The 24,189-nt window shown below is 44.9% G+C and overlaps 1 protein-coding gene across 5 annotated transcripts in view; it reads right to left on the bottom strand.

The window, feature by feature from the left end:
- The window catches only part of CCM2 (CCM2 scaffold protein), a 77,218-nt gene extending 61,215 nt beyond the window's left edge, over positions 1–16,003 (bottom strand). For all 5 annotated transcript variants that reach the window (XM_064366706.1, XM_064366704.1, XM_064366707.1 and 2 more), the window contains exon 1: positions 15,840–16,003. In XM_064366706.1, the coding sequence (XP_064222776.1) occupies positions 15,840–15,869 (30 nt within the window). In that variant the 5' untranslated portion in view covers positions 15,870–16,003. The remainder of the gene's footprint in view (positions 1–15,839) is intronic.
- Positions 16,004–24,189: the final 8,186 nt, after the last annotated feature.

Below are 24,189 nucleotides of genomic sequence, written 5' to 3' on the forward strand. Positions count from 1 at the left end.
AAGACAAGAAAAGACTAGGAACCAATTCAAATTCAAAGAGCCTAAAGAGACATGTAAACCAAATGCAACACATAATCCTGAATCTATAAAATCTATGAATCCTAGAGCTATATGAAGAAGGTATCATAAAAATCAGCTAGTCTGGGTGAGGTCACGCATTATGCAGCAAAATGGAATGGATGTCAATTTCCTGATTTCAATGGTGTCAGAATGGTGAGGTTAGAGTCCCCTTGTACTGAGGAAGGTACGGTTGAAGTGTTAAAGGGTCATGGGACATTATGTCTATAGTTCTACAGTTTATTCTTTTTTTTTTTTTTTTTTTTTTTTTGAGAGAGTCTTGCATTGTTGCCCGGGGGGAGTGCAATGGTGTGATCTTGGTTCACCGCAACCTCTGCCTCCTGGGTTCAACCGATTCTCCTGCCTCAGCCTCCCACTGGGATTACAGGTGCACATCACCACACCTGGCTAATTTTTTGTATTTTTAGTAGAAATGGTGTTTCGCTATGTTGGCCAGACAGGTCTCAAATTCCTGACCTCGTGATCCGGCCACCGCGGCCTCCCAAAGTACTGGGATTACAGGTGTGAGCCACCATACCCGGCCTACAGTTTATTCTTAATGGTTCAGAAATGTTAACACTTGAGGGATTTGGGTAGAAGGTATATGGATGCTCTGTGACCTCTGTATATACTCTGCCTGATTTGTATCTACTATGTATATATATTTGAATCATTTCAATATAAAAAGGTGAAAAGTCTATTGTTTCAAGCCAAAAAAACCTGTAATGTAAGATTTATAACATGTATAGAAAAAAATAGGGCCAGGCACAGTGGTTCACATCTGTAATCCCAGCACTTTGGGAGGCCAAAGCAGGTGGGCCACCTGAGGTTGCGAGTTTGAGATCAGTCCAACCAACAGGGAGAAACCCTGTCTCTACTAAAAATACAAAATTAGCCGGGTGTGCTGGCACATGACTGCAATTCCAGCTACTCGGAAGCCTGAGGCAGGAGAATTGCTAGAACCTGGGAGGCAGAAGTTGCAGTTAGCAGAGATTGTACCATTGTACTCCAGCCTGGGCAACAAGAGCAAAACTCTGTCTTGATCTCTCTATCTCTCTTTTTTTTTTTTTTTTTTTTTTTTTGAGACAGAGCCTTGCTTTGTCGCTAGACTGGAGTGCAGTGGCGCGATCTGAGCTCACTGCAACCTCCGCCTCCCAGCTTCAAGCAATTCTCCTGCCTAAGCCTCCCAAGTAGCTGGGACTACAGGCACATGTCACCACACCCAGCTAATTTTTTATTTTTAGTAAAAACAGGGTTCCGCCATGTTGGCCAGGATGGTCTCAATCTCTCAACCTCATGATCTGCCCGCCTCAGCCTCCCACAGTGCTAGGATTACAAGCATGAGACATCGTGCCCAGCAGAAACTCCGTCTCAAAAAAAAAAAAGAAAAAAAAGAAAGAAAATATATGCCCAAAAGTGTGCAAATAATAGGAGGGAGTACAAATGGAATGATACTGCTGACAGGTTCTTACAGTATACAAGAAAGGATGATACAAGATTAATGGACAGCAGTCTGTGATAAGATATAGATATATGTAGCAATATCTAGAGGAGTTACAGCAAAAAAGTCAGTAGCAATAGAACAGAGTTAAAAATACTCAACCTGATACCTGTTAATCATCTCTGCCTATGATAATAAAAAAGAAAAAAAAAAATTCAACCAAAAAGGAGAAACAAAGGAAGAAAGCACAAAGGGAAAGAGAAAAAGCAAAATGACAAACTTAAACACAATGATATCAATTATTATATTAAATGTAAACTTCACAAACCAACAGCCAATATCATACTGAATGGGCAAAAACTGGAAGCTTTCCCTTTGAAATCTGGCACTAGACAAGGTTGCCCTCTCTCACCACTCCTATTCAATATAGCATTGGAAGTTCTAGCCAGAGCAATCAGGCAAGAAAAAGAAATAAAGGGTATTCAAACAGGAAAGGAGGAAGTCAAATTGTCTCTAGTTGCAGATGACATGATTGTATATCTAAAAGACTCCACTGTCTCAGCCCAAAATCTCCTGAAACTGGTAAGTGACTTCAGCAAAGTCTCAGGATACAAAATCAATGTGCAAAAATCACAAGCATTCCTATACACCAATAATAGACTTAAAGAGAGCCAAATCAATAACGAACTGCCATTCACAATTGCTACAAACAGAATAAAATACCTAGGAATACAACTAACAAGGAACGTAAAGGACCTCTTCAAGGAGAACGACAAACCACTGCTCAATGAAATAAGAGAGGACACAAACAGATGGAGAAACATTCCATGTTCACGGTTAGGAAGAATCAATGTCGTGAAAATGGCCATACTGCCCAAAGTAATTTACAGATTCAACGCTATCCCCATCAAGCTACCAATGACCTTCTTCACAGAACTGGAAAAAAACCACCTTAAACTTCATATGGAACCAAAAGAGAGCCCGCATAGCCAAGTCAATCCTAAGCAAAAAGAACAAAGCAGGAGGCATCACACTACCGGACTTCAAACTATACTACAAAGCTACAGTAATCAAAACAGCATGGAACTGGTAGCAAAACAAAGATATAGACCGATGGAACAGAACAGAGGCCTCGGAGGCAACACAACACATCTACAACCATCTGATCTTTGATAAACCTGACAAAAACAAGCAATGGGAAAAGGAGTCCCTGTTTAATAAATGATGTTGGGAAAAACGGCTAGCCATGTGCAGAAAGCAGAAACTGGACCCCTTCCTGACACCTCACACTAAAATTAACTCCAGATGGATGAAAGACTTAAACATAAGACCTAACACCATAAAAACCCTAGAAGAAAATCTAGACAAAAGCATTCAGGACATAGGTGTAGGCAAGGACTTCACGACCAAAACACCAAAAGCACTGGCAACAAAAGCCAAAATAGACAAATGGGACTAATCAAACTCCACAGCTTCTGCACAGCAAAAGAAACAGTCATTAGAGTGAATCGGCAACCAATAGAATGGGAAAAAATTTTCGCAGTCTACCCATCTGACAAAGGGCTGATATCCAGAATCTACAAAGAACTAAAACAGATTTACAAGAAAAAAACAAACAAGCCCATTTAAAAGTGGGCGAAGGATATGAACAGATACTTTACAAAAGAAGACATACATGAGGCCAACAAACATATGAAAAAATGCTCATCATCACTGGTCATTAGAGAAATGCAAATCAAAACTACATTGAGATACCATCTCATGCCAGTTAGAATGGCGATCATTAAAAAATCTGGAGACAACAGATGCTGGAGAGGATGTGGAGAAATAGGAACACTTTTACACTGTTGGTGGGATTGTAAATTAGTTCAACCATTGTGGAAGACAGTGTGGCGATTCCTCAAGGACCTAGAAATAGAAATTCCATTTGACCCAGCAATCCCATTACTGGGTACATAGCCAAAGGACTATAAATCGTTCTACTATAAGGACACATGCACACAAATGTTCACTGCAGCACTGTTTACAATAGCGAAGACCTGGAACCAACCCAAATGCCCATCGATGTAGACTGGACAGGGAAAATGTGGCACATATACACCATGGAATATTATGCAGCCATCAAAAATGATGAGTTCGTGTCCTTTGTAGGGACATGGATGAACCTGGAAACCATCATTCTCAGCAAACTGACACAAGAACAGAAAATCAAACACTGCATGTTCTCACTCATAGGCGGGTGTTGAACAATGAGAACACATAGACACAGGGAGGGGAGCATCACACACTGGGGTCTGTTGTAGGGGGAAATAGGGGAGGGACAGCAGCGGGTGGGGAGTTGGAGAGAGATAGCATGGGGGGAAATGCCAGATATAGGTGATGAGGAGGAAGGCAGCAAATTACACTGCCATGTGTGTACCTATGCAACAATCTTGCATGTCCTTCACATGTACCCCAAAACCTAAAATGCAATTAAAAAAAAGAAAAAGTCAAATAAATAAATGTAAACTTCACAATTAAAAGGCAGAAACTGGCCAGGCGTGGGGGCTCACGCCTATAATCCCAGCACTTTGGGAGGCTGAGGCAGGTGGTTCACGAGATCAAGGGATTGAGACCATCCTAGTCAACATGGTGAAACCCCGTCTCTACTAAAGACACAAAAATTAGCTGGGTGTGGTGGCACACACTCGTAGTCTCAGCTACTCAGGAGGCTGAGGCAGAAGAATTGCTTTAAGCCAGGAGGCAGAGGTTGCAGTGAGCCAAGATCGCGCCACTGCACTCCAGCCTGGTGACAGAGCGAGACTCGGTCTCAAAAACAAACAAACAAACAAAAGGCAGAAACTGTCAGACTACATAAAAAAGCAAGCTATAACAAAATGTTTATAAAACATGCAGTTTAAAACTTCAGACATGTTGAAAGATATACCACGCAAACATGCAGTGTAAGAAAGTGGGATAGCCGGGCATGGCTTGCTCATGCCTGTAACCCCAGCTTCTCAGGAGGCTGAGGTTAGAGGATTACTGAGGCCAGGAGCTTGAGACCAGCTGGGCAACACAGTGAGACCCCCATCTCTAAAAAAAAAAAAAAAAAAAAAGGACACACATATATTCCCAGCTACCTGGGAGGCTGAGGCAGAAGATCGCTTGAGCCTAAGAGTTCAAGACTGCAATGAATTATGATTGTGCTACTGCTCTGGTGACAGAGCGAGACTCAGTCTCAAGAACAATCAATCAAACAGGTCTCGCTCTCACCTGGGCAACAGAGCGAGACTCTAGCAGTTGCTAAAGTCTCTAAAGAGAAAAAGGAACACAGTGTGGCTATATTAATATCAGACAAGAGATTAGGACAAGAAGTGTTACTAGAAAAAAAGTCTGTCATTTCATAATGAAAAAGATTCATTTCAAGACATTATGGGCTGCGTGCAGTGGCTCACGCCTGTAATCCCAGGACTTTGGGAGGCCAAAGCGGGCGGATCACCTGAGGTCAGGAGTTCAAGACCAGGCTGGCTAAAATGATGAAACCCCAACTCTACTAAAAATACAAAAATTAGCTGGGTGTGGTAGTGCACGGCTGTAATTCCAGTTACTTAGAAGGCTGAGACAGAAGAATAGCTTCAACCCAGAGGTAGAGGTTGCAGTAAGCCAAAATCTCACAACTATACTCCAGCCTGGATGACAAGAGCAAGCCTCCATCTTAAAAAAAAAAAAGACATTATGATCATAAATGTGTATGTACTTAACAACAGAGCTTCAAAATACATGAAGCCAAAAACTAACTACAGGGAAAAACAAATCCAAAATAATAACTAGAGAACTTAACACCCTCTCTCAATAACTGACAGAATCAGCTGGATGCAGTGGCTCATGCCTGTAATCCCAGCACTTTGGGAGGCCAAGGTGGCTTTATGCCAGGTGTTCAAGACCACCCTGGACAACATACTAAGATACTGACTCTACAAAAACTTTTTAAAAAATTACCCAGGGCAGGGTACGATGGCTCACACCTATAATCCCAGCATTTTAAGCGGCCAAGGCAGGCAGATCACTTGAGGTCAAGAATTTGAGATCAGCCTGGCCAACATGTTGAAACCTCATCTCACTAAAAATACAAAAATTAGCCAAGCGTAGTGGTGGGCACCAATAATTGCAGCTACCTGGGAGGCTGAGGCAGGAGAATCTCTTGAACCCAGGAGGCAGAGGATGTAGTAAGCCAAGATCAAGCCACTGCACCCCAGCCTAGGCAAAAGAGTGAGACTCCATCTCAGTAAACAAATAAATAAAGCAACCATTATAAAATAAAAAATAAAATTTTTAGGCCAGGCGAGGTGGCTCACGCCTGCAATCCCAGTGCTTTGGGAGGCCAAGGCGGGTGGATCACCTGAGGTCAGGAGTTCGAGACCAGCATGGCCAATGTGGTGAAACCCTATCTCTACTAAAAATATAAAATTATTCTGTATTTTTTGCCAGGCATGGTGATGCATGCCTGTAATCCCAGCTACTTGAAAGACTGAGGCAAGAGAATCAATTGAACCTAGGAGGCAGAGGTTGTGGTGAGGCAAGATCGCACCACTGCACTCCAGCCTGGGCAACAAGAGCAAAACCCTGTCTCAAAATAAAAAAATTCAACAATTCCATTATTAGGTATTCCAAAAGAAATGAAAACATGTTCATACAACGACTCATCCACAAATGTTCTCAGCTTTTTCAAAATACAAACTAGAAAGAAACTAAATCTCCAACAAATGAATAAACAAATCACAGCATAAACATATAACAAAATATTATTCAGCAACTGATACATGCAGCAACATGGATGAATCTCAAAAACATCATGCTGAGTAAAGTGATCCTTGTACAAAAGAATATATACTATATGAATCCATCTGTATGATGTTCTAGAATGAACAAAACTAATTTATGCTGGAAAAAAAAAAATCAAAACAGTAGTACCTTGGGAGAAAGACTTGCTAAAGGGCCTAAGGAATTTTCTCAGTGATGGTAGGTAATGTTTTACTTCTTAGTAGGTGTTTCAGTTATGTAGGAGTATACATTTGTCAAAATTTAGATAATGTTCACTAAAGATATGTATATTTGTCCAGGCGCAGTGGCTCACGCCTATAATACCAACACTTTGGCAGGCTGAGACAGAAGGATCACTTAAGCCCAGGAGTTCACAACCAGCCTGGGCAACATAGCGAGACCTCATCTCTATAAAAAATAAAAAAGATTAGCTGGGCATGGTGGCATTCTCATGTAGTCCTAGCTACTCAGGAGGCTGAGATGGGAGGATCATTTGAGTCTGGGAAGTCAAGGCTGCAGTGTGTCGTGATTGCACCACCACACTCCAGCCTATGTGAGAGAGACCCTGTCTTAAAAAACAAACAAACAAAAAAAGTGTACCTTTCATTGTTACATAATTTTACATCAAAAGAAAACTGTTAATGTCCATCAAGGACAGACTGGTGACACAGATACACCATGGAATACTATGCAGTCATAAAAAACAATGAGTTCATGTCCTTTGCAAGGACATGGATGAAGCTGGAAACCATCATTCTCAGCAAACTAACACAAGAACAGAAAACCAAACACCGCATGTTCTCACTCATAAGTGGGTGTTGAAGAATGAAAACACATGGACACAGGGAGGGGAACATCACACACCGGGGCCAGTTGGGGGCTGGGGGACTAGGGGAGGGATAGCATTAGGACAAATACCTAATGCAGATGATGGGTTGATGGGTGCAGCAAACCACCATGGCACATGTATACCTATGTAACAAACCTACACATTCTGCACATGTATCCCAGAACTTAAAGTATAATAAAAAAAAAAGAAAGAAAGCTATAAGCAAATATTGAACCCTAGTTAATGACATGCACGCTGACGTATTTAGATCAAAGTGAAGCAATGTCTGAAATTTACTGGCGAATCTATCAGAAAAATAAAATGGGTTGATGGGTAGGCAGAGTGATAAACAGATGCTAGATATGGGATAAAACAAGTATAGCCAACATGAGTGGCAGAATCTAGGAGGTGCGTGTGCAAGTATTCATCGCAAAATTCTTTCAACTTCGGTGTACTCAAAACTTTTCATAAAAAAATACTGGAGGTGGGAGAATGGGCTGGAAAAAGCAGACACAGAGGCTACACATTCCTTTTTCAAGGAAGATGGGCAATACTTGGTGAGAGGAAGAACCTTAAAATAGAACCTGAACTTGGCTGGGCGCGTTAGCTATGCCTGTAATCCCCACACTTTGGGAGGTCGAAGTGGGTGGATCACGAGGTCAAGAGACCAAGACCATCCTGGCCAACACAGTGAAACCCCATGTCTACTAAAAATACAAAAATTGTTGGGTGTGGTGATACGTGCCTGTAGTTCCAGCTACTCGGGAGGCTGAGGCAGGAGAATCGCTTGAACCTGGGAGGCAGAGGTTGCAGTGAGCCGAGATTGCGCCACTAAACTCCAGCCTGGCAACAAAGCAAGACTCTTGTCTCAAAAAAAAAAAAGAAAGAAAGAAAGAAAGAAAGGAACCAGAACTCAGCCTGACATTAGATGTGCACAGTCAGGTGGGCTTTGGTTGTAGTCTATACCCAATTAGATGCACCTAATGGCAGTAATAAATCAGCCAGACATAATCAGACCTAGGGCATCTCCTAACATGTGACAGAAAGTCAACATGCACCATAACTGACAGATCTGATCAAGGTATCTCATTAAGAACACGTACCCCACCACGTAAACCAACAAGGGAAACATTCAGTTTCCACGCCTGACCAGAGAGCTCATGGTGACAACACACAGGAAGCAAACTTGATTTCTTGGAAAAAAAACCTGCATGGAATTTTAAACTACAGAATGGACATAAATATTTAAATAAAGGCTTCTCACTTTTTCTTCTCTAAGGTACAAGTAACAACATATGTGAAATGGTATCTCCTACTCCTCACTAGGTTTCCCTTAAGAATAGTAACACCATGGGTTTAGGCTGACCAGTCGTCTTACTTTTAGAAAAGTGAAAAACTTCCTTGGGTTACAAGATTCATCATCCTAAGCTGCAAACAAAAGCCCAAATTCCATGTTCCTACTATGCTTATTAAAGGGGATCGCTTTCATTGCACACACGTCTAATGCCTGTGATCAAATGCCCTAATTCTTAACATAATCCAAGCAAAAAATTGTTACTGTTTGGGCACACTTGGGAGAAAAAGAAAAATGTCACATTTTTGGCACAGACACAGGGCTAAGGAAAAAATTTCCTATTTCTACTAAAAAAAAAAAATTGAGTGGTTCCACTGAGAAATCCAAATGTAAACTCCCTCATACCTGCAGAATCATTTCAAGAGCAGCTGCTGTTCTTGATTGACGGTAAGAAAGCCAAGGAGCACAAAGTGCCCTAACAAAGATCCACTGTCCACAAGGACACGGCGATGCATGCAGAGGACACGGCTGGGCTCACTGCTCCCCAACAGATCCAGAGCACAAAGCCTGTCCCAGGTGAAATGAATGACATCCCTCACTGTGCCAGCTCCCAAAACACCACACACATTCTCCCAACCACAAAGAGTATGCTGTGATTTATGGTCTGCATACAACGCAGTGAAGGTTGTCCTGTCCCTCTGAGCAGCTCTTCTATGCCCATGTTGACCGTGTAGACCTGGTCCTCAGAACTCATCCCAGAGACCCCAAGGCAGCCAGCAGATGAGGCCAGAATGACTAGTAACATAAGGATTGCTACTCTTCTGTCTTGATGAGTTACTACTGCACTCCTATATACAAACAAACTGAACTCCAGGATTTGATTCAAAATCCCCTGGTGCATTAGCCTTCTTTGGCTGCCAGGACTAAGTACTACAGATTTCAGTGGCTTCAATAATAGAAACATATTCTCTCAGAGTCTAGACGCTGGAAGTCCAAGATCAAGGTAAACGCAGGGTGGTTTCTCCTGAGGACTCTCTCCTTGGCTTGCAGATGCCTGCCTTCTCCATATGTCCTCAAATGATCATTTATTTTATTTTATTTTATTTTTTTAAAGACAGGGTTTCACCATGTTGGTCAGGCTGGTCTTGAACTCCCGACCTCAGGTGATCCGCCCGCCTTGGCCTCCAAAGTGCTTGGATTACAGGCGTGAGCCAACACGCCCTGCTTGATCATTTCTTTATCTCTGCGTCCTAGTATCTTCTTATAGGGACATCAGTCAGATTGGATTAGGGCCCACCAAATTATCTCATTTTACCTTAATCACTTCCTTAAAGACTCCATCTCCAGGCCAGGCACAGTGGCTCACACCTGTAATCCCAGCACTCTGGGAGGCCAAGGTGGGTGGATCACAAGGTCAGGAGTTCAAAACCAGCCTGGCCAACATGGTGAAACCCTGTCTCTACTAAAAATACAAAAATTAGCTGAGCATGGTGGCGCATGCCTGTAATACCAGCTACTCAAGAGGCTGAGTCAGGAGAATTGCTTGAACCCAGGAGGCAGAGGTTGCAGTGTGCTGAACCACTGTGCTCCAGCCTGGGCAACACAGCGAGACTCTGTCTCAAAAAAATAAAAAAAGACTCCATCTCCAAATACAGTCACATCCCTGAAGTCCAGGTGGTGAGGGCCTCAGCACATGACTCTGAGGGGACACTATTCAGCGCACAGACAGGAAAACAGGAATGAGGAGAAGGTGCACATGAAACTGACTGCCCACACATGGGCATAGGGGCTTCATTACATGATTTTTTTTCTTTACATTTGCTTTTAACGTTTTCATTAAGGTTTTCCTGATCACTCTTACCAAAGCCTGCTTCCTCCATCTATTCTCAGGCTGCATTTCCTGCTCTGAGGCCACAGGCTCACCTTACACATTTCAGTCTCCAGCATCCGTGTCTGACACCATTGGTGCTAACAAACAGTAGTTTAATGGGACAAGTGAATGCAAGATACAGAACACCTCCAGTGGCTTCAAGTGCATACAGAACCAACACCAAACTCCCCAGCCCAAGGCCCTCCCAGGACTAGGAGGCCCATTCCACCTCTTCTCTATTTCTGAACTGCAGGACACAGTCCCGGTCCCAACCTGTCTGGAAGTGTTTGCTGCCTGCTCCATGTGTCTTCTGACATCCCAGATCTCCCCTTACTCTCTAATTTTAGGTGTTAAGTGACCTACTTTCCAAAGCGCAACATCCCTAACCCTCTTCTTGGTACACTAAGCATGTAACAGGCAAGCATGACCAAGTTATCTCATTAAAAACATTTATCGCACCATGTAAACCAACAAGTAAATAGAGGATGACTTAAACGCTGAACAGTTAGATTTATAGGACTTAATCATGACCATGTATTTACACTGCTGAGTGACCAGCACGGGGCATTGCTGATGGAAATGAAGAAAATGGAAGGTAAGAGTAAGCGCCCAAGTGGGGCAGATTGCAGGTGCCCTTCTCATGTGCAGAGTAGCCCTTCACTGCACTACACTGCTAAAAGAAATGTTTTGCTTTATACTATCTTCCTCTGAAGGGATGCTCTGAGCAGCCCTCGAAGGTTCTGATGTGCTTTCTGAATCTAAATTATGACAGAATCTGACTATATATTGAAAATTAATAAATACATACTATGTAAATGGTAACTCTTCAAGACAGAAGAGTAACCAGCCTTATGTTGCCAATAGTTCTGGCCTCATCTACTGGCTGCCTTAGGTTCTCTGCTGGGCACCTCCTGCTAGGTACTCCAGCCTCCTGACCCTGAGTTACCAAGCTGCTATCTAAAAATCACTGTGATAGCTACCCAAGAGGAAAGATAAAACAAAATACAGCAGGTCCAATTCACCTTCTTAACCCAAGTATGGCTTATGACAGTTATAGAATCAGTTTAGTGGGTCATGACCACCAGGTTTTTTTGTTTTGAGGAAGTCTCACTCTGTCACCCAGGCTGGAGTGCAGTGGCACGATCTCAGCTCACTGCAACTTCCACCACCCGGGTTCAAGCGATTCTCCCGCCTCAGCCTCACAAGTAGCTAGAATTAGAGGCATCCACAACCACACACCAGCTAATTTTTGTATTTTTCATAGAGATGGGGTTTCACCATGTTGGCGAGACTGGTTTCAAACTCCTGACCTCAGGTAATCTGCCTGCCTTAGCCTCTTAAAAGTGCTGGGATTACAGGTGTGAGCCACTGCGCCCAGCCATGATCACCAGTTTTAATGGAAAAAAAAAAAATTAAAAAATCAGACCGTTAAAGTATGGTTCCTTTAAACTTTCACTTCAGTTATACAGACACATACATTTGTGTCCACATCAGGTCAGCATGGAGAAGGTATGGCTTTCTGGTGCCTGCAGTGACCAAATTTTAAAAGGTGCTGGTTCAATCCAAGCTTTCAGTTCCTCACAGACACCGGTCCAGCAATGACTACAGCAGCTGATAGCTCAGTGCCTGTAACCTAGGGGATCTTTTCCTCTCCACTTTTTATTATGGAAATTTTCAAAAATACACAAAAGTAGATGGAAGAATATATAACCATTATCGAAGCATTCAGCTATTCCCTTTATTTCTTCTACTTTTAGTAAAGCAAATCCCAGAAATCAAATTATTTCACCTACAAATATCTCAGTATACATGCCTATCAGATGAGAACTTAATTATCATACCGAACAAAATAAATAATCTCTTATTATTTAATATCTAGTCCTACATTTCTAGGGAACTTTATAACTTTTTTCTGTTTTTGTTTTTCTTGAGACATGTCTTGCTGTCACTCAGGCAGTGGCACAATCACGGCTCACTGCAGCCTCAACCTCCTGGGCTCAAATGATCTTCCCCCTTCAGTGTCCCAAGTAGCTGAAACTACAGGCATGCACTACCATGCTCAGCTAATTTTCTTATTTTTGGTAGAGATAGGGTCTCACAAACTCCTGGGCTCAAGTGATTCTCCCACTTCAGTCTCCCAAAGTGCAGGGATTACAGGTATAGCTACTGCACTCAGCCTATAAACTTTTTCTACCTTAAACAACGCAAATAAACTAGATCAATGCAAAATTTTTTAACTTTGTTCAGTATGAAATCATAGCCACCTGGTGGAGCAACCTAAGACCAGAGGCAGCAGAGAAGCTGAGACCCACAACAAGGTTAAGGCCACAAGATGGCTTTTTTTTTTTTTTTTTTGGAGGGGGAGACAGAGTCTTACTCTGCTGCCCAGGCTGGAGTGCAGTGGCATCTCAACCCACTGCAATCTCTGCCTCCCGGGTTCAAGCGATTCTCCTGCCTCAGCCTCCTGAGTAGCTGGGACTATGGGCACATGCCACCACGCTTAGCTAATTTTTGTATTTTTATTAGAGATGGAGTTTCACCATGTTGGCCAAGCTGGTCTTGAACTTCTAGCTTCAAGTGATCTGCCCGCCTCAGCCTCCCAAAGTGCTAGGATTACAGGCTTAAGCCACCACGCCCGGCCCTGACAAGATGGCTTTTTCAGACCGTGATCTGAGTATAAAAACACACACACAACCCAACTTAAGTGTACATCCAAGTTTCTTATGAAAAGGAATTGCTTCTTGACAGAATTGTGCCACAATGCACAGAACACAGGTCCATACTGTAGGTAGGAACCTTATACTCCAAACCCCAAAACAGGACTTGTAGGCTAAAAAGTACCACTCTGCAGACATCAGGACAGAAGGGCAGCCCCAAGTGGTCACTTCTACACCCCAGGGCCCATGCCTTTAATGGCCAGTGGACTTTTCTGTCAACACACTCATTCCTTCAGAGGTACCCAGGACTGATCCATCTCCCCATCAGCTCCTCGAGGCCACAAGCTCTTCTTGCATCCCTATCACCCAGTGAGTTTTACGGCACACAAGAGAGGCTCAACAGACATTTGTTAAATGAACATGGCCCACTTGAGGAAACTCAGGTGTACGATCATCATAACCACATGTGCTGAGGTGGCTTGAGAAAGGGCAGTGCTACACCAGGGCCAAATTTCCATGAAATGCACTTCGGTCCATCAGTTCTCTGCCAACTCACTGATTCCTGTGTCCCGAGGAAAATGGGCCGTGGTAGAACAAGCCTGAATCACTGCTTGGCAAGACACCAAGACAAGTGTCTGAGATCTAAAACAAAACAAAACAAAACAAAACAAAACAAAACAAAACAAAAGGCCCACCTGGGCTCAAGTGATCCTCCTGCTTCAGCCTCCCAAGCAGCTGAGACTACAGGTGAACACCGCTGCACCTGGCTAATTTCTGTATTTTTTGTAGAGATGGGTCTACATCTCTACAAAAATACAGAAACTGTATTTTTTGTTGCCCATGCTGGTCTCAAACTCTGCTTGCCTCAGCCTCCCAAAGTGCTGGATTACAATCATGAGCTGCCATGCCCAGCCTAATTGTACATTTTTTAAAGAAGCTAACTTAGAAGAATTTAAATGTCCAAACTGTACTTTCATAAAACTATTGTCATTACTTCTGCTATTTATGTCTGAATTTGTGTATAAGTTTACAGCAGGTATCTCTGGCTAATTTACCTTAATGAGAATGATTTAACTACCAAAGTTCTTAAGCTGGAGGTGGCCTCACACTGAATGTGGCAGCCGAGCAGGAAGGTTCTGCCAGCTTGTAACTGGCAGAGTACATGAGGTAAAGTGTGTTAAGTCATGACCTGCAGAAGAATCCATGCCCCAAAGCTCCTTGTCTGGCTTGTCTACAGAAAACAAGCTAAGACAAGTGGTGGAATACAGAAAAAAACATAAAACTCCTGGCTTAAGCAACTACATAACAATTATCTCCTCTAGCAGAAGACAATGAAATTAATAACTAACCTTGTTTATGCCTGTATTTTTTCATTGCCCCCAAATGGAAAATTCTTGGTAATTTTTACTGTTTTTTTTTCTCATTTATATTCCAAAAACTCAACAAAGTCTTACTGCTTCTCTCTTTCTCTCCATATTGCTGGATGTTTCATGTTCTACCAAAGCTGACAGCTCCAGGAAAAAAAAAAAAAATCACTCAATCCCATCCTAGCCTATCACACACAGGTAGATGAGCCAGGTACTCCTTTAATTGGTGCACAGTGAGGTCATCAGTACTCAGCGCGCTCTTAGATCCCGGCATTCCATAGAACAGATGGCTCAGTTCCCACAAAGTCCAGCATCATCCACAATCGGGCTTGACGGTCCCTGCTAAGCAGTCACTGGGTTTGCACCTCTCCTTTCCAGCTAACTCCTTTTACTCTGCTTGGCTCCTCCCTCTCCTGTGCGCAGCGCCCCTGTCTAGTCTAACGCCTGCAGGCTGAATCACTCACTATATTGGGCTACCTTCCAGTCTTAAAACATCTTTGTAGGTAACCGCAAATTATATTATATTGCACCTAAATTAGACATGCATGGTCCTAACATGAAACAATGAGTTAAGAAAGTAGAGAAGCAGCACCACAGGACTCCCTGAAGGCCACCTGGCTACATTCTATTTCAAAGAGGACTTTTAAATGGGGCACCTTGTCAAACAAGGTGGTATTTGTCAACTAGAGGACACTGCCCTACGGAGTACAGGGTAGTAAAATCATAGGACTTATCGAGGTCTGCTTTAAACTTGTGGATAAAAGTGAGCACACACACATCAAAAAGAAAATGATACCCAAGACGTGATTATAAAGCATTTATTTGAAAAAGATACGTTATTAGAATCCATTTTCCACTTTAATTGTAGCTCAGTCCACATCGTTTTTCCAGTCTTAAAATGTCTATCAACTACTGTACCCTTTTACTGTAATTAAAGCCACATTTTGTAAAACTACATACACTGGGGTTTGACTATGAACTATGTCCTAAACTATGTCCTAAACATTGAACTATGTCCTAAATCCCACTGCCAAATGTAGAGTCACTAAAATCAATTAATGGTTTTAGGTCTGAGTGATACTGGACGAGTGAGCTGGCCATGAGCTGAAGGCCACCCTTGCTTTTACTGGATATCCAAAAACGAAGTCCAGTGAGCAGTAAACGTCTCCACGTTAACCACACAGCCCACTGGCTGCAGTTCCAGCCCTGGACAGCTTTCTGGCCCCTCGCCGGGCCCACTTCCTCTGCAGCCCCAAGTCCCGACGCGCAGAGAAGGCCGTCTGGGGCCGAGGTTGGGGCGAGCCGCTGCCGGGGCCGGAGGAAAGGCGCGGCGCTTCCTGCCTGCCGAGCCGCGCAAGCCCACCTGACCATTGTCCGGGGTCTCGCTCTGCCCCGCCCCGCCCCGCCCCTCCAGCGGGCTCCCCACCCCCGCCCGGGCTCCGAGGAACACCCGCCCACCCGACCCTGGCCCCCAACACAGCCGTCCGCCGACCCCCGCAGCAGGACGCGCCCGCATACGCTCACCTTCTTGCCCTTCTTGCCCTCCTCTTCCATATCGCCGCGTGCGGCTCCCGCGGCCCGCCCGGCCCGCCCCGGGAGCCCCGCCGCCAGCGGCAGCTACATGCTCGTCCCGGGCCCACCGCCCCCGCGCTCCAGGCGCCGCCCGCTAGCCGGGCCCCGAAGTCTCCGCCCCAGCCGCGCCCCGCACCCGCACTTCCGGACCCGAGGGAGCCGGCCCCCAGCCCAGCGCAGGCCCCACCCTCCCCAGCACAGACCCCGCCCACAGTTGGCGCTCATCTTCACTTTCAGGCCCAAGGAAATCGGACCCGCGGGGATAAGACCCCGCCCCTTCAGGCAGGAAGGAGCCCGTTGGCCCCGCTCACGGCGAGAGCACCGCCCACAGGCTAAAGATCCTGCCCCTTCAGGACGCCCAAGAACGCGCCTGCCTTGCCCCGCCCCCAGCCCGCCCCGCGTCCTTCAGGAGAGCCGGAAACACTCCTACCCCCATCTCGCCTCTTCAGGGCCGCGAGAACGCACCTGTCCAGCCTCCAGTTCGCTCCGCCTCCTCAGCGCGCGCGACACCGCGCGGGAGCAGCTGCAACTTTTTCAATTTGCCGCCATCTTTACGGCGGCCGACTTCCCAGCCTGCCTCGCGTTCGGGGAGGCGGAGCTCAGGCCTCTGAAAAGGGGACGGCAGCCGGGACGAGGGGGCGCGTCCGGCAGATGGCGAAGGAGGGGCGCGAGGGGGCGGGCCCTCTTGAGGGGAGGGGCGGGGCGTCCCGCCGTGAGTCTGGGTGCGGTACCGTTTGCTTTTTTCTTGTGCCCCATTTTATTTCCTGAGCCACAGGGAATCCCTTTTCTAATATTTCTGTGTTCTAAAGTCTCCCTGCTTTGGACAAACACATTCGGAAAGTAGAAATGCAACAACAAAGATGTGCAGGCTCTATCAGAATAAAATCGTAGAACCTTACCGTCATCTGGCATAATTTACAAATTTTCCAGATGATGTCCCGGGAATGGGGATTCTCCCAAAAACACACTGCAAATTGGAGTCACCAGCAGGTCTGCTATTTTGCCACTAAACCAGCCTGCCAGTAAGGACTTTGTAGCACAACTAGAATGTAAACTGGTAACAAAGGGAACCAGTATTTGTCTCAACAGATTTTTTTTTTTTTGACTCGGAGTCTCGCACTGTCGCCCAGGCTGGAGTGCAGTGGCGTGATCTCGGCTCACTGCAACCTCTGCCTCCCGGGTTCAAGCGATTCTCCTGCCTCAGCATCCTGAGTAGCTGGGATTACCGGTGCCCGCCACCACAGCCGGATAATTTTTTGTATTTTTGGTAAAGACAGGATTTCACTATGTTGGCAGGCTGGTCTCAAACTCCTACTCCTGACCTCGTGATCCAGCCGTCTGGGCCTCTCAAAGTCCTGGGATTACAGCCGTGAGCCACCGCGCGCGGGGCCTCAACTGATTTTTTTTTTTTTTTAAGTATTGGATACTGTACCAGTTGTCAGTGTATTGTCTCTCAACTCCACATTCACTTCTCATTTCCTGCTCTGAGAACATGGAACTGGGCCCTTTAAGCATTCCTCCTTTGCTGAAGACACAATGTTAAGATCGTTAATGGGCCATACGCAGTGGCCCACGCCTGTAATCCCAGCACTTTAGGAAGCCGAGGCCAGAGGATCACTTGAGGATTTCGAGACCAGCCTGACCAACATGGTGAAACCTCATCTCTATTAAAACACAAAAATTAGCTGAGTGTGGTGGTGCACACCTGTAATCCCAACTACTTGGGAAGCTGAGGCAGGAAAATCGCTTGAGCCCGGGAAGCCGAGGTTGCAGTGAGCCGAGATCGTGCCACTGCACTCAAGCCTGGGTGACAGAGTGAAACTCTGTCGCAAAAGCAAAGATTTACAGGAGCATTGTGACCCAATCAAGGACAAAGAAGTTTCACAACCCCCTCACAACCAGATGTCCATTATCATTGGACAAGTCATGACTTCAGCCTGCTCCCTCTTCACCCTCCCCTAACATAAAAGGAGCCTGAAATTCATATTAACTTAAAATGGTTCTTAGGACGTTACTCCACCATCTTCTCAGTTCACTGGCTCTCCAAAATAAACATCGCTTTCCTTGTCTCTTGTCTCTGGCTGTTGTAGGGCAAACTGTATGAGCTTTGGACTTGGTGAGTTCTGCTCCTCATCTCTGGGAAGCTGAGGGACATATCTGCACAAGAACAAAGATTGCTTTACTATGCAGATAAGTCCCCCATCAGGTAATCTCTTGGAGATGTCCTCAGAAGAATAGACAAAAAGTCTATGACAACTCCAAGTCTCTTGGTTGATCTTTCCTGGTTATAGGATGAGATTCCTAGAGAGAGGTTTTTGAGACAATGACATTTCTTTTTTTCTTTTTTGGAGACAGAGTCTCACTCTGTCACCCAGGCTGGAGTGCAGTGATGTGATCTCGGCTCACTGCAACCTCTGCCTCCCAGGTTCAAGCAATTCTCTGCCTCAGCCTCCCAAGTAGCTGGGATTACAGGCGCCCACCACCATGCCTGAGGGAATGTGTTCTCTTTCTGGGTCCACCAGGGGGCGTAGTTTCAAGGGCAAGAACTTCCCAGCGCCATGCCCCCCTCATATCTCTCCCCGTCCATCTGGGAGATTTAACGATTTCTGTTTTAGTTTTCGAGGGCACAGGAAAGTGTCAAAAGTCAATCACTCCAGCGGAAGTTCTAAGGCACTCCTTTCATTGGCCCGGGGTCTTAGAGAAGCTGGGGATTCCTCCCAGGTTAAAAATCCCCTTCTTCCACACCCCTTCGGACTCCATGTTTGGGTCACCTTCCACGAACACTCCCTTCATTGAAGCCGTCTTTCTCCTGGATTTCCCCTCTGGAGTCCCCTTCCACACTCTCATGGAAGCCTGTCTTCCCCTCCTAAACTCCAGCTCTCTCTCTATTCCCTTCCACTCAGTATGGAAGCTGCTTTCCTCTCCTGGAATCCATCTGTCTGGACTCTCTCACTCAGTGTGAGAGTTAGCTGTTTTTTTCTCTCTCCTCCTTTTTCTTTCTTTACCTAAATAAATCACTTTCTACAAACACTTTTGAGTCCGGCATTTACTGCGCACTGTGCCATGGTCTCCTCTCCCGTTCTTCGGGGAGTGATAGACCAAGAACCTGTAGAAATGTCCTCTCAGGGGAACTGAGGGCTCCCCGAACCCCTGAACTGCAACGTGCCCAGCTAACTTTTGTATTTTTAGTAGAGGGTTTCACAATCTTGGCCAAGCTAGTCTTGAACTCCTGACCTTGTGATCTATCCACCTTAGCCTCCCAAAGTGCTGGGATTACAGGTGTGAGTCACCGTGCCTGGCCTAATTTTTGTATTTTTAGTAAAGACAGGGTTTCATCATGTTGGCCAGGCTGGTCTCAAACTCCTGACTTCGTGATATGCCCACCTCAGCCTTCCAAAGTGCTGGGATTACAGGTGTAAGCTGTCATGCTCGGCCTCTCTAATAATTTCTTTTCTCTTTTTGAGACAGAGTCTCCCTCTGTTGCCCAGGCTGAAGTGCAATGGTGTGATCTCGGCTCACTGCAATCTCTGCCTCACAAGGTTCAAGCGATTCTACTCCCTCAACTTCCAGAGTAGCTGGGATTACAGGCACCTGCCACCACGGCTGGATGATTTTTTTATTTTTAGTAGAGACAGGGTTTCAAAAGCCGGGCTGGTCTTAAACTCCCGACCTCAGGCGATCCACCCACCTCAGCCTCCCAAAAGTGCTGGGATTACAGGCGTGAGCCACCATGCCCAGTATCTCTAATAATTTTTTTTTTTTTTTTAAAGACAGGGTTTCACCATGTTGGTCAGGCTGTTCTTGAACTCCCGACCTCAGGTGATCCGCCTGCCTTGGCCTCCAAAGTGCTTGGATTACAGGCGTGAGCCACCACACCCGGCCTAATAATTCTTTATATTACACTTTTTCTACACTGTGTTTCTGTCTCCTGACTGGGCCTATTTGATACTGATACAAAAGAAATACTTGGTCTCTAGAACTCCCCAAAGGCATAGGTATTCCAGTCTCTGCCAGATGAAGCAGAGATAGGGGAAACACCCTTTCAATCTGCCTTCTGCAATAATCCAACTTGCCACATTTACACACGCAAATGATGTAGTGCATTTGATTGTCATTATTCTCCCACCATTCACAGAACAAAGGCCTGATATTTAAAGTCTTCCACAATCTGCCACAAATGCATATTTATCACTCCATAATACAGTAAACAACACTACTAAAACTTCCCTTAGCCTGACCCTGAATGTGCTGACTTCCTCAGGCTGTACTTAACCCCATCAGAATACCTTTGCCCTATCTTTGCATCCACAGGTTCATGCTTCAAGTAAAAATCCACCTGCTAATGATCAGATGGTGATAACTGGGAATAAAGACAATAAAATGAGAAAAGCAAAGGCTGTTAATTCGGAGCTTCCTATAACAAGGGAGTCAGCCACCGTCATTTGTATTCAGATGACACGCAATGTCAGGCAGAAAAGTGGGTAAGCTTTACAGTGAAAAAAGGGACACCTCCAGGAATGTCTAATTAGAGGACTGATGATTAGTGATATTGAGCATTTTTTTATATATCTGTTGGTCGTTTGTACATCTTCTTTTGAGAAATGTCTATTAAGATTCTTTGCCCACTTTTTTTTTTTTTTTGAGACGGAGTTTTGCTCTTGTTACCCAGGCTGGAGTGCAATGGCGCAATCTCGGCTCACCACAACCTCCGCCTCTTGGGTTCACAGAATTCTCCTGCCTCGGCCTCCTGAGTAGCTGGGATTACAGGCACGCGCCACTACGCCCAGCTAATTTTTTGTATTTTTAGTAGAGATGGGGTTTCACCATGTTGACCAGGATGGTCTCGATCTCTTGACCTCGTGATCCACCCGCCTCGGCCTCCCAAAGTGCTGGGATTACAGGCTTGAGCCACCGCGCCAGGCCAGAAGCTTTTTAGTTTTAGCTTAATATAGTCCCATTTGTCTAGTTTTGGTTTTGTTGCCTATGCTTTCGAAATTTTAGTCATAAAATCTTTGCCTGGATCAATGTCTTGAAGCATTTCCCCTGTGTTTTCTTCTAGAAGTTTTGTAGTTTCAGGTCTTAGACTTCAGTCTTTGATCGATTTTGAGTTGATTTTTGTATCTGGTGAGAGATAGGGTTCCGGTTACTAATTAAGTCCTAGCCTTTTGGGGCTGTTACAGAAGTTACTCCTGGATTGTCACTAGAGATAACACCTGGCCTACAAGTCTGATTTATAGCAGGCTGGTTTCCTGGGCTGGTTGCTGTACATAACGAATTGGTTTCCTGAGGAGGTTGCTGCAGGTTGCAGGTCAGAGTTCAGTTGTATAAATGGTCCAGCTATTGTCTATTTGTATATTCAGTCTCTCATAACAGACACCAATGAGACAATTATAACATAAGACAATCTTTCTCTCCAGGTCACATCTTGGCTGTAAAGTGTCCTAACGGCCACCTACTTTTGAGTGATTATTGCTTTCTTACCAATAACCTCCCAGCCTGTTGTGTGGCTCCCACGTCTTGAACAAAAAACGACCAAGGTACCCAATTACTAAACTGCCCAGGCTTCATGAAAGCAACTTTATAGCCATGATACTCACTTCCTCCTCTCCCCTTTTCAGAATCACTCAGGGACAGCCTAAACCTTACAAAATCCCCTTCCTATTCCCTTATAATGAGAAACAGCACATTTTCCTCTGGGGTGGTCTCCCTGGTCATGGTAGGTTAATAACCCCAAGTCTTTTAGACTCTGGGTAAATTTGGCTGTTGAGCTTTATGACTTAGCTCCAGAATCACATCTTCTACTAAAACTCTGGATGCAATTTTTCCCTCCTCCAGTTTCCAGATAACTGTACTTGTATGTCTGTGATTCTAGTTAACCATGTTTAGGACATTTTCTCTACTAGAATGAGCTCCTTTGGAGGTATGCACTGTGTGAGATTCCTCCTTGTATCTGAAAGAAACTCTAATAAGGGAAATTATGTACCTCGAGCCAGTCTGAGGACGAGGGGCACTGGCAACATTACCTGAACATAGCTTCTCATAGATGCTTCCCAGCTAGGCCCTGGGGTTTTCAGGAAACACCTAAACACTGAAAATTTACCCTTAATTGGCCTACTCAAAGACAACATTCCCAGATTTGCATTTTTCCTAGATTTCGGCCAATATATATATTTTTTGAGACAGGGTCTCGCTCTGTCACCCAGGCTAGAGTGCAGTGGCACCATCTCGACTCACTGCACCCTCAACTTCCAGGCTCCAGCTATCTTCCCACCTCAGCCTCCCAAGCAGCTGGGACTACAGGTGCATGCCGCCACACTGGCTAATTTTTGTATTTTTAGCAGAAATCGGGTTTCACTATGTTGGTCAGGCTGGTCTCGAACTCCTGACCTTGTGATCTGCCTGCCTCGGCCTCCCAAAGTGCTGGGATTACAGGCGCAAGCCACCACGCCCAGCCCGAGTTATTTTTTGACAGATAACATGTCACGCTTCAATTGTTGTGCGTTTGATAAATCCATATAGACTTCATTAGTGAAGGAAAGACACTTTAGAGTTCATAAGAGTGAATTATCAGTGAATTTTAATATCCAGTTTCCAGGCCTATTAATCATGAAGAACCAAATCAACTCTGGATCAGAATGACCCCTCAGAAACACAGCCACACTGTGTGGCCCCCCAACGGAAGCAACCTTGCAAGTTTACTTTGACATCTCCTCAGCTATCGCTGTTTATTCTTCTAGAGCCAAATTGCTCATTTTCTTTTCAGGCATACATCTGTAGGAGACCAGAATATGCCACCCCAAAGTACGCCTCCATGGCATAAGGACTATTTTGAGCTGATAATTTTGAGAAACAGAAGCTATGAAAACAGCATAAGCTACTCCTTTGAAAGGGAAATTTAGTCTTAAAAGAAATCTCTCTTTGTAAGGGTGTCTCTCTCTCTGCACCAGGAAGAGAAGGATGACTCTAAATCATCAGAGACCCTTATCAATGGAGAAGGCAGCAACTTATTTACTGTGCTTTTCCAGGTCTTTTTCCCAAAACTGGCCTTCCCCACTCCCTTCTTTGTTTTTAGCTGAAGATGGTACTTAAACCTGAATTCTAAGCCACTCCTTTGAGATTTACTTATTTTCTTGGGTATCTCACATGTATATGCAAAGTATACATGTTAATATAGTTCCATTTGTTTTTCTCTTGTTAATCTGTCTTTTGGGCTGGACATGGTGGCTTATGCCTGTAATCCCAACACTTTGGGAGGCCAAGGCAAGAGAATTGCTTGAACCCAGGAGCTGGAGATCAGCCTGGGCAACATGATGGGAACCCGTCTCTACAAAATTAAAAATTTAAAAATTAGACAGGTGTGTGTGGTGGCCAGCTCCTATAGTCCCAGCTACTTGGGAGGCTGAAGTGGGAGGATCACTTGAGCCTCAGGGTGTAGAGGTTGCAGTGAGCCATGATAGCACCACTGTGCTCTAGCCTGGGAGACAGAATAAGATCCTGTCCCAAAAAAAAAATCTACCTTTTGTTACAAGGACTCCAGCTGTGAATTTAGAAGGGTAGCAAGAAAATTAATCTTTCCTCCCCTACATATGCTACCGATAGAGACAGGAGACAGCCAAATGCCATCCAGGTCATTATGCACAGGGGGCTTGCCTAAACATGCCCATGGTGAAAAATTCCATCTCTTAACACATGTGCGGTAAGGGAAATAAATCAGTGCGGAGCGGGTCAGACTAGGAGCCCACATGTGCATTGAGGGAATGGGGTGGAGCCACCAGGAATTCACGCCTTATACAGGGGAGGAGCCAGGCCTTTTCAGCTCCAGTGTGGTGGCCTGGTATTCAAGCTGTGGGGTGGGAGCCTGTTGGCAGGACCTCCTCTTTGCTGAGAGCTTTCTTTTCACTTAATAAATTCTCACCCTTCAATGTGTTCACGTGCCTAATTTTTCCTAATCAGGAGACAAGAACCTGGATTTAAGCTGAACTAAGGAGCAAAAAAATCTAGCTTCACTACTTGGCCTGGAAGAACAATGGAATTACTCATTTAAGATGTGGGTTTCAAGAAAGTTATTTTTAGTATTCTGACAAGCAGTTAAAATACTGCTGTCATGTCTCTCTCTTTGTGCCAGTCTCCATCCTGTTTCTAACTTCCAGTTTCCCAGCATAATCACAATTAAACTCTGATTATGTGATTTTTATGTTTTGGCATCTTTTCTGATTGGTTTTTTGTTTTTTAGATGGGGTCTTGGTCTGTCACCCAAGCTGGAGTGCACTGGCACAATCACACTGCACTGCAGCCTCAATCT

This window comes from Aotus nancymaae, unplaced genomic scaffold (assembly GCF_030222135.1).
Source record: "Aotus nancymaae isolate 86718 unplaced genomic scaffold, 86718_ANA_hifiasm-v0.15.2.pri h1tg000065l, whole genome shotgun sequence".
NCBI lineage: Eukaryota > Metazoa > Chordata > Mammalia > Primates > Aotidae > Aotus > Aotus nancymaae.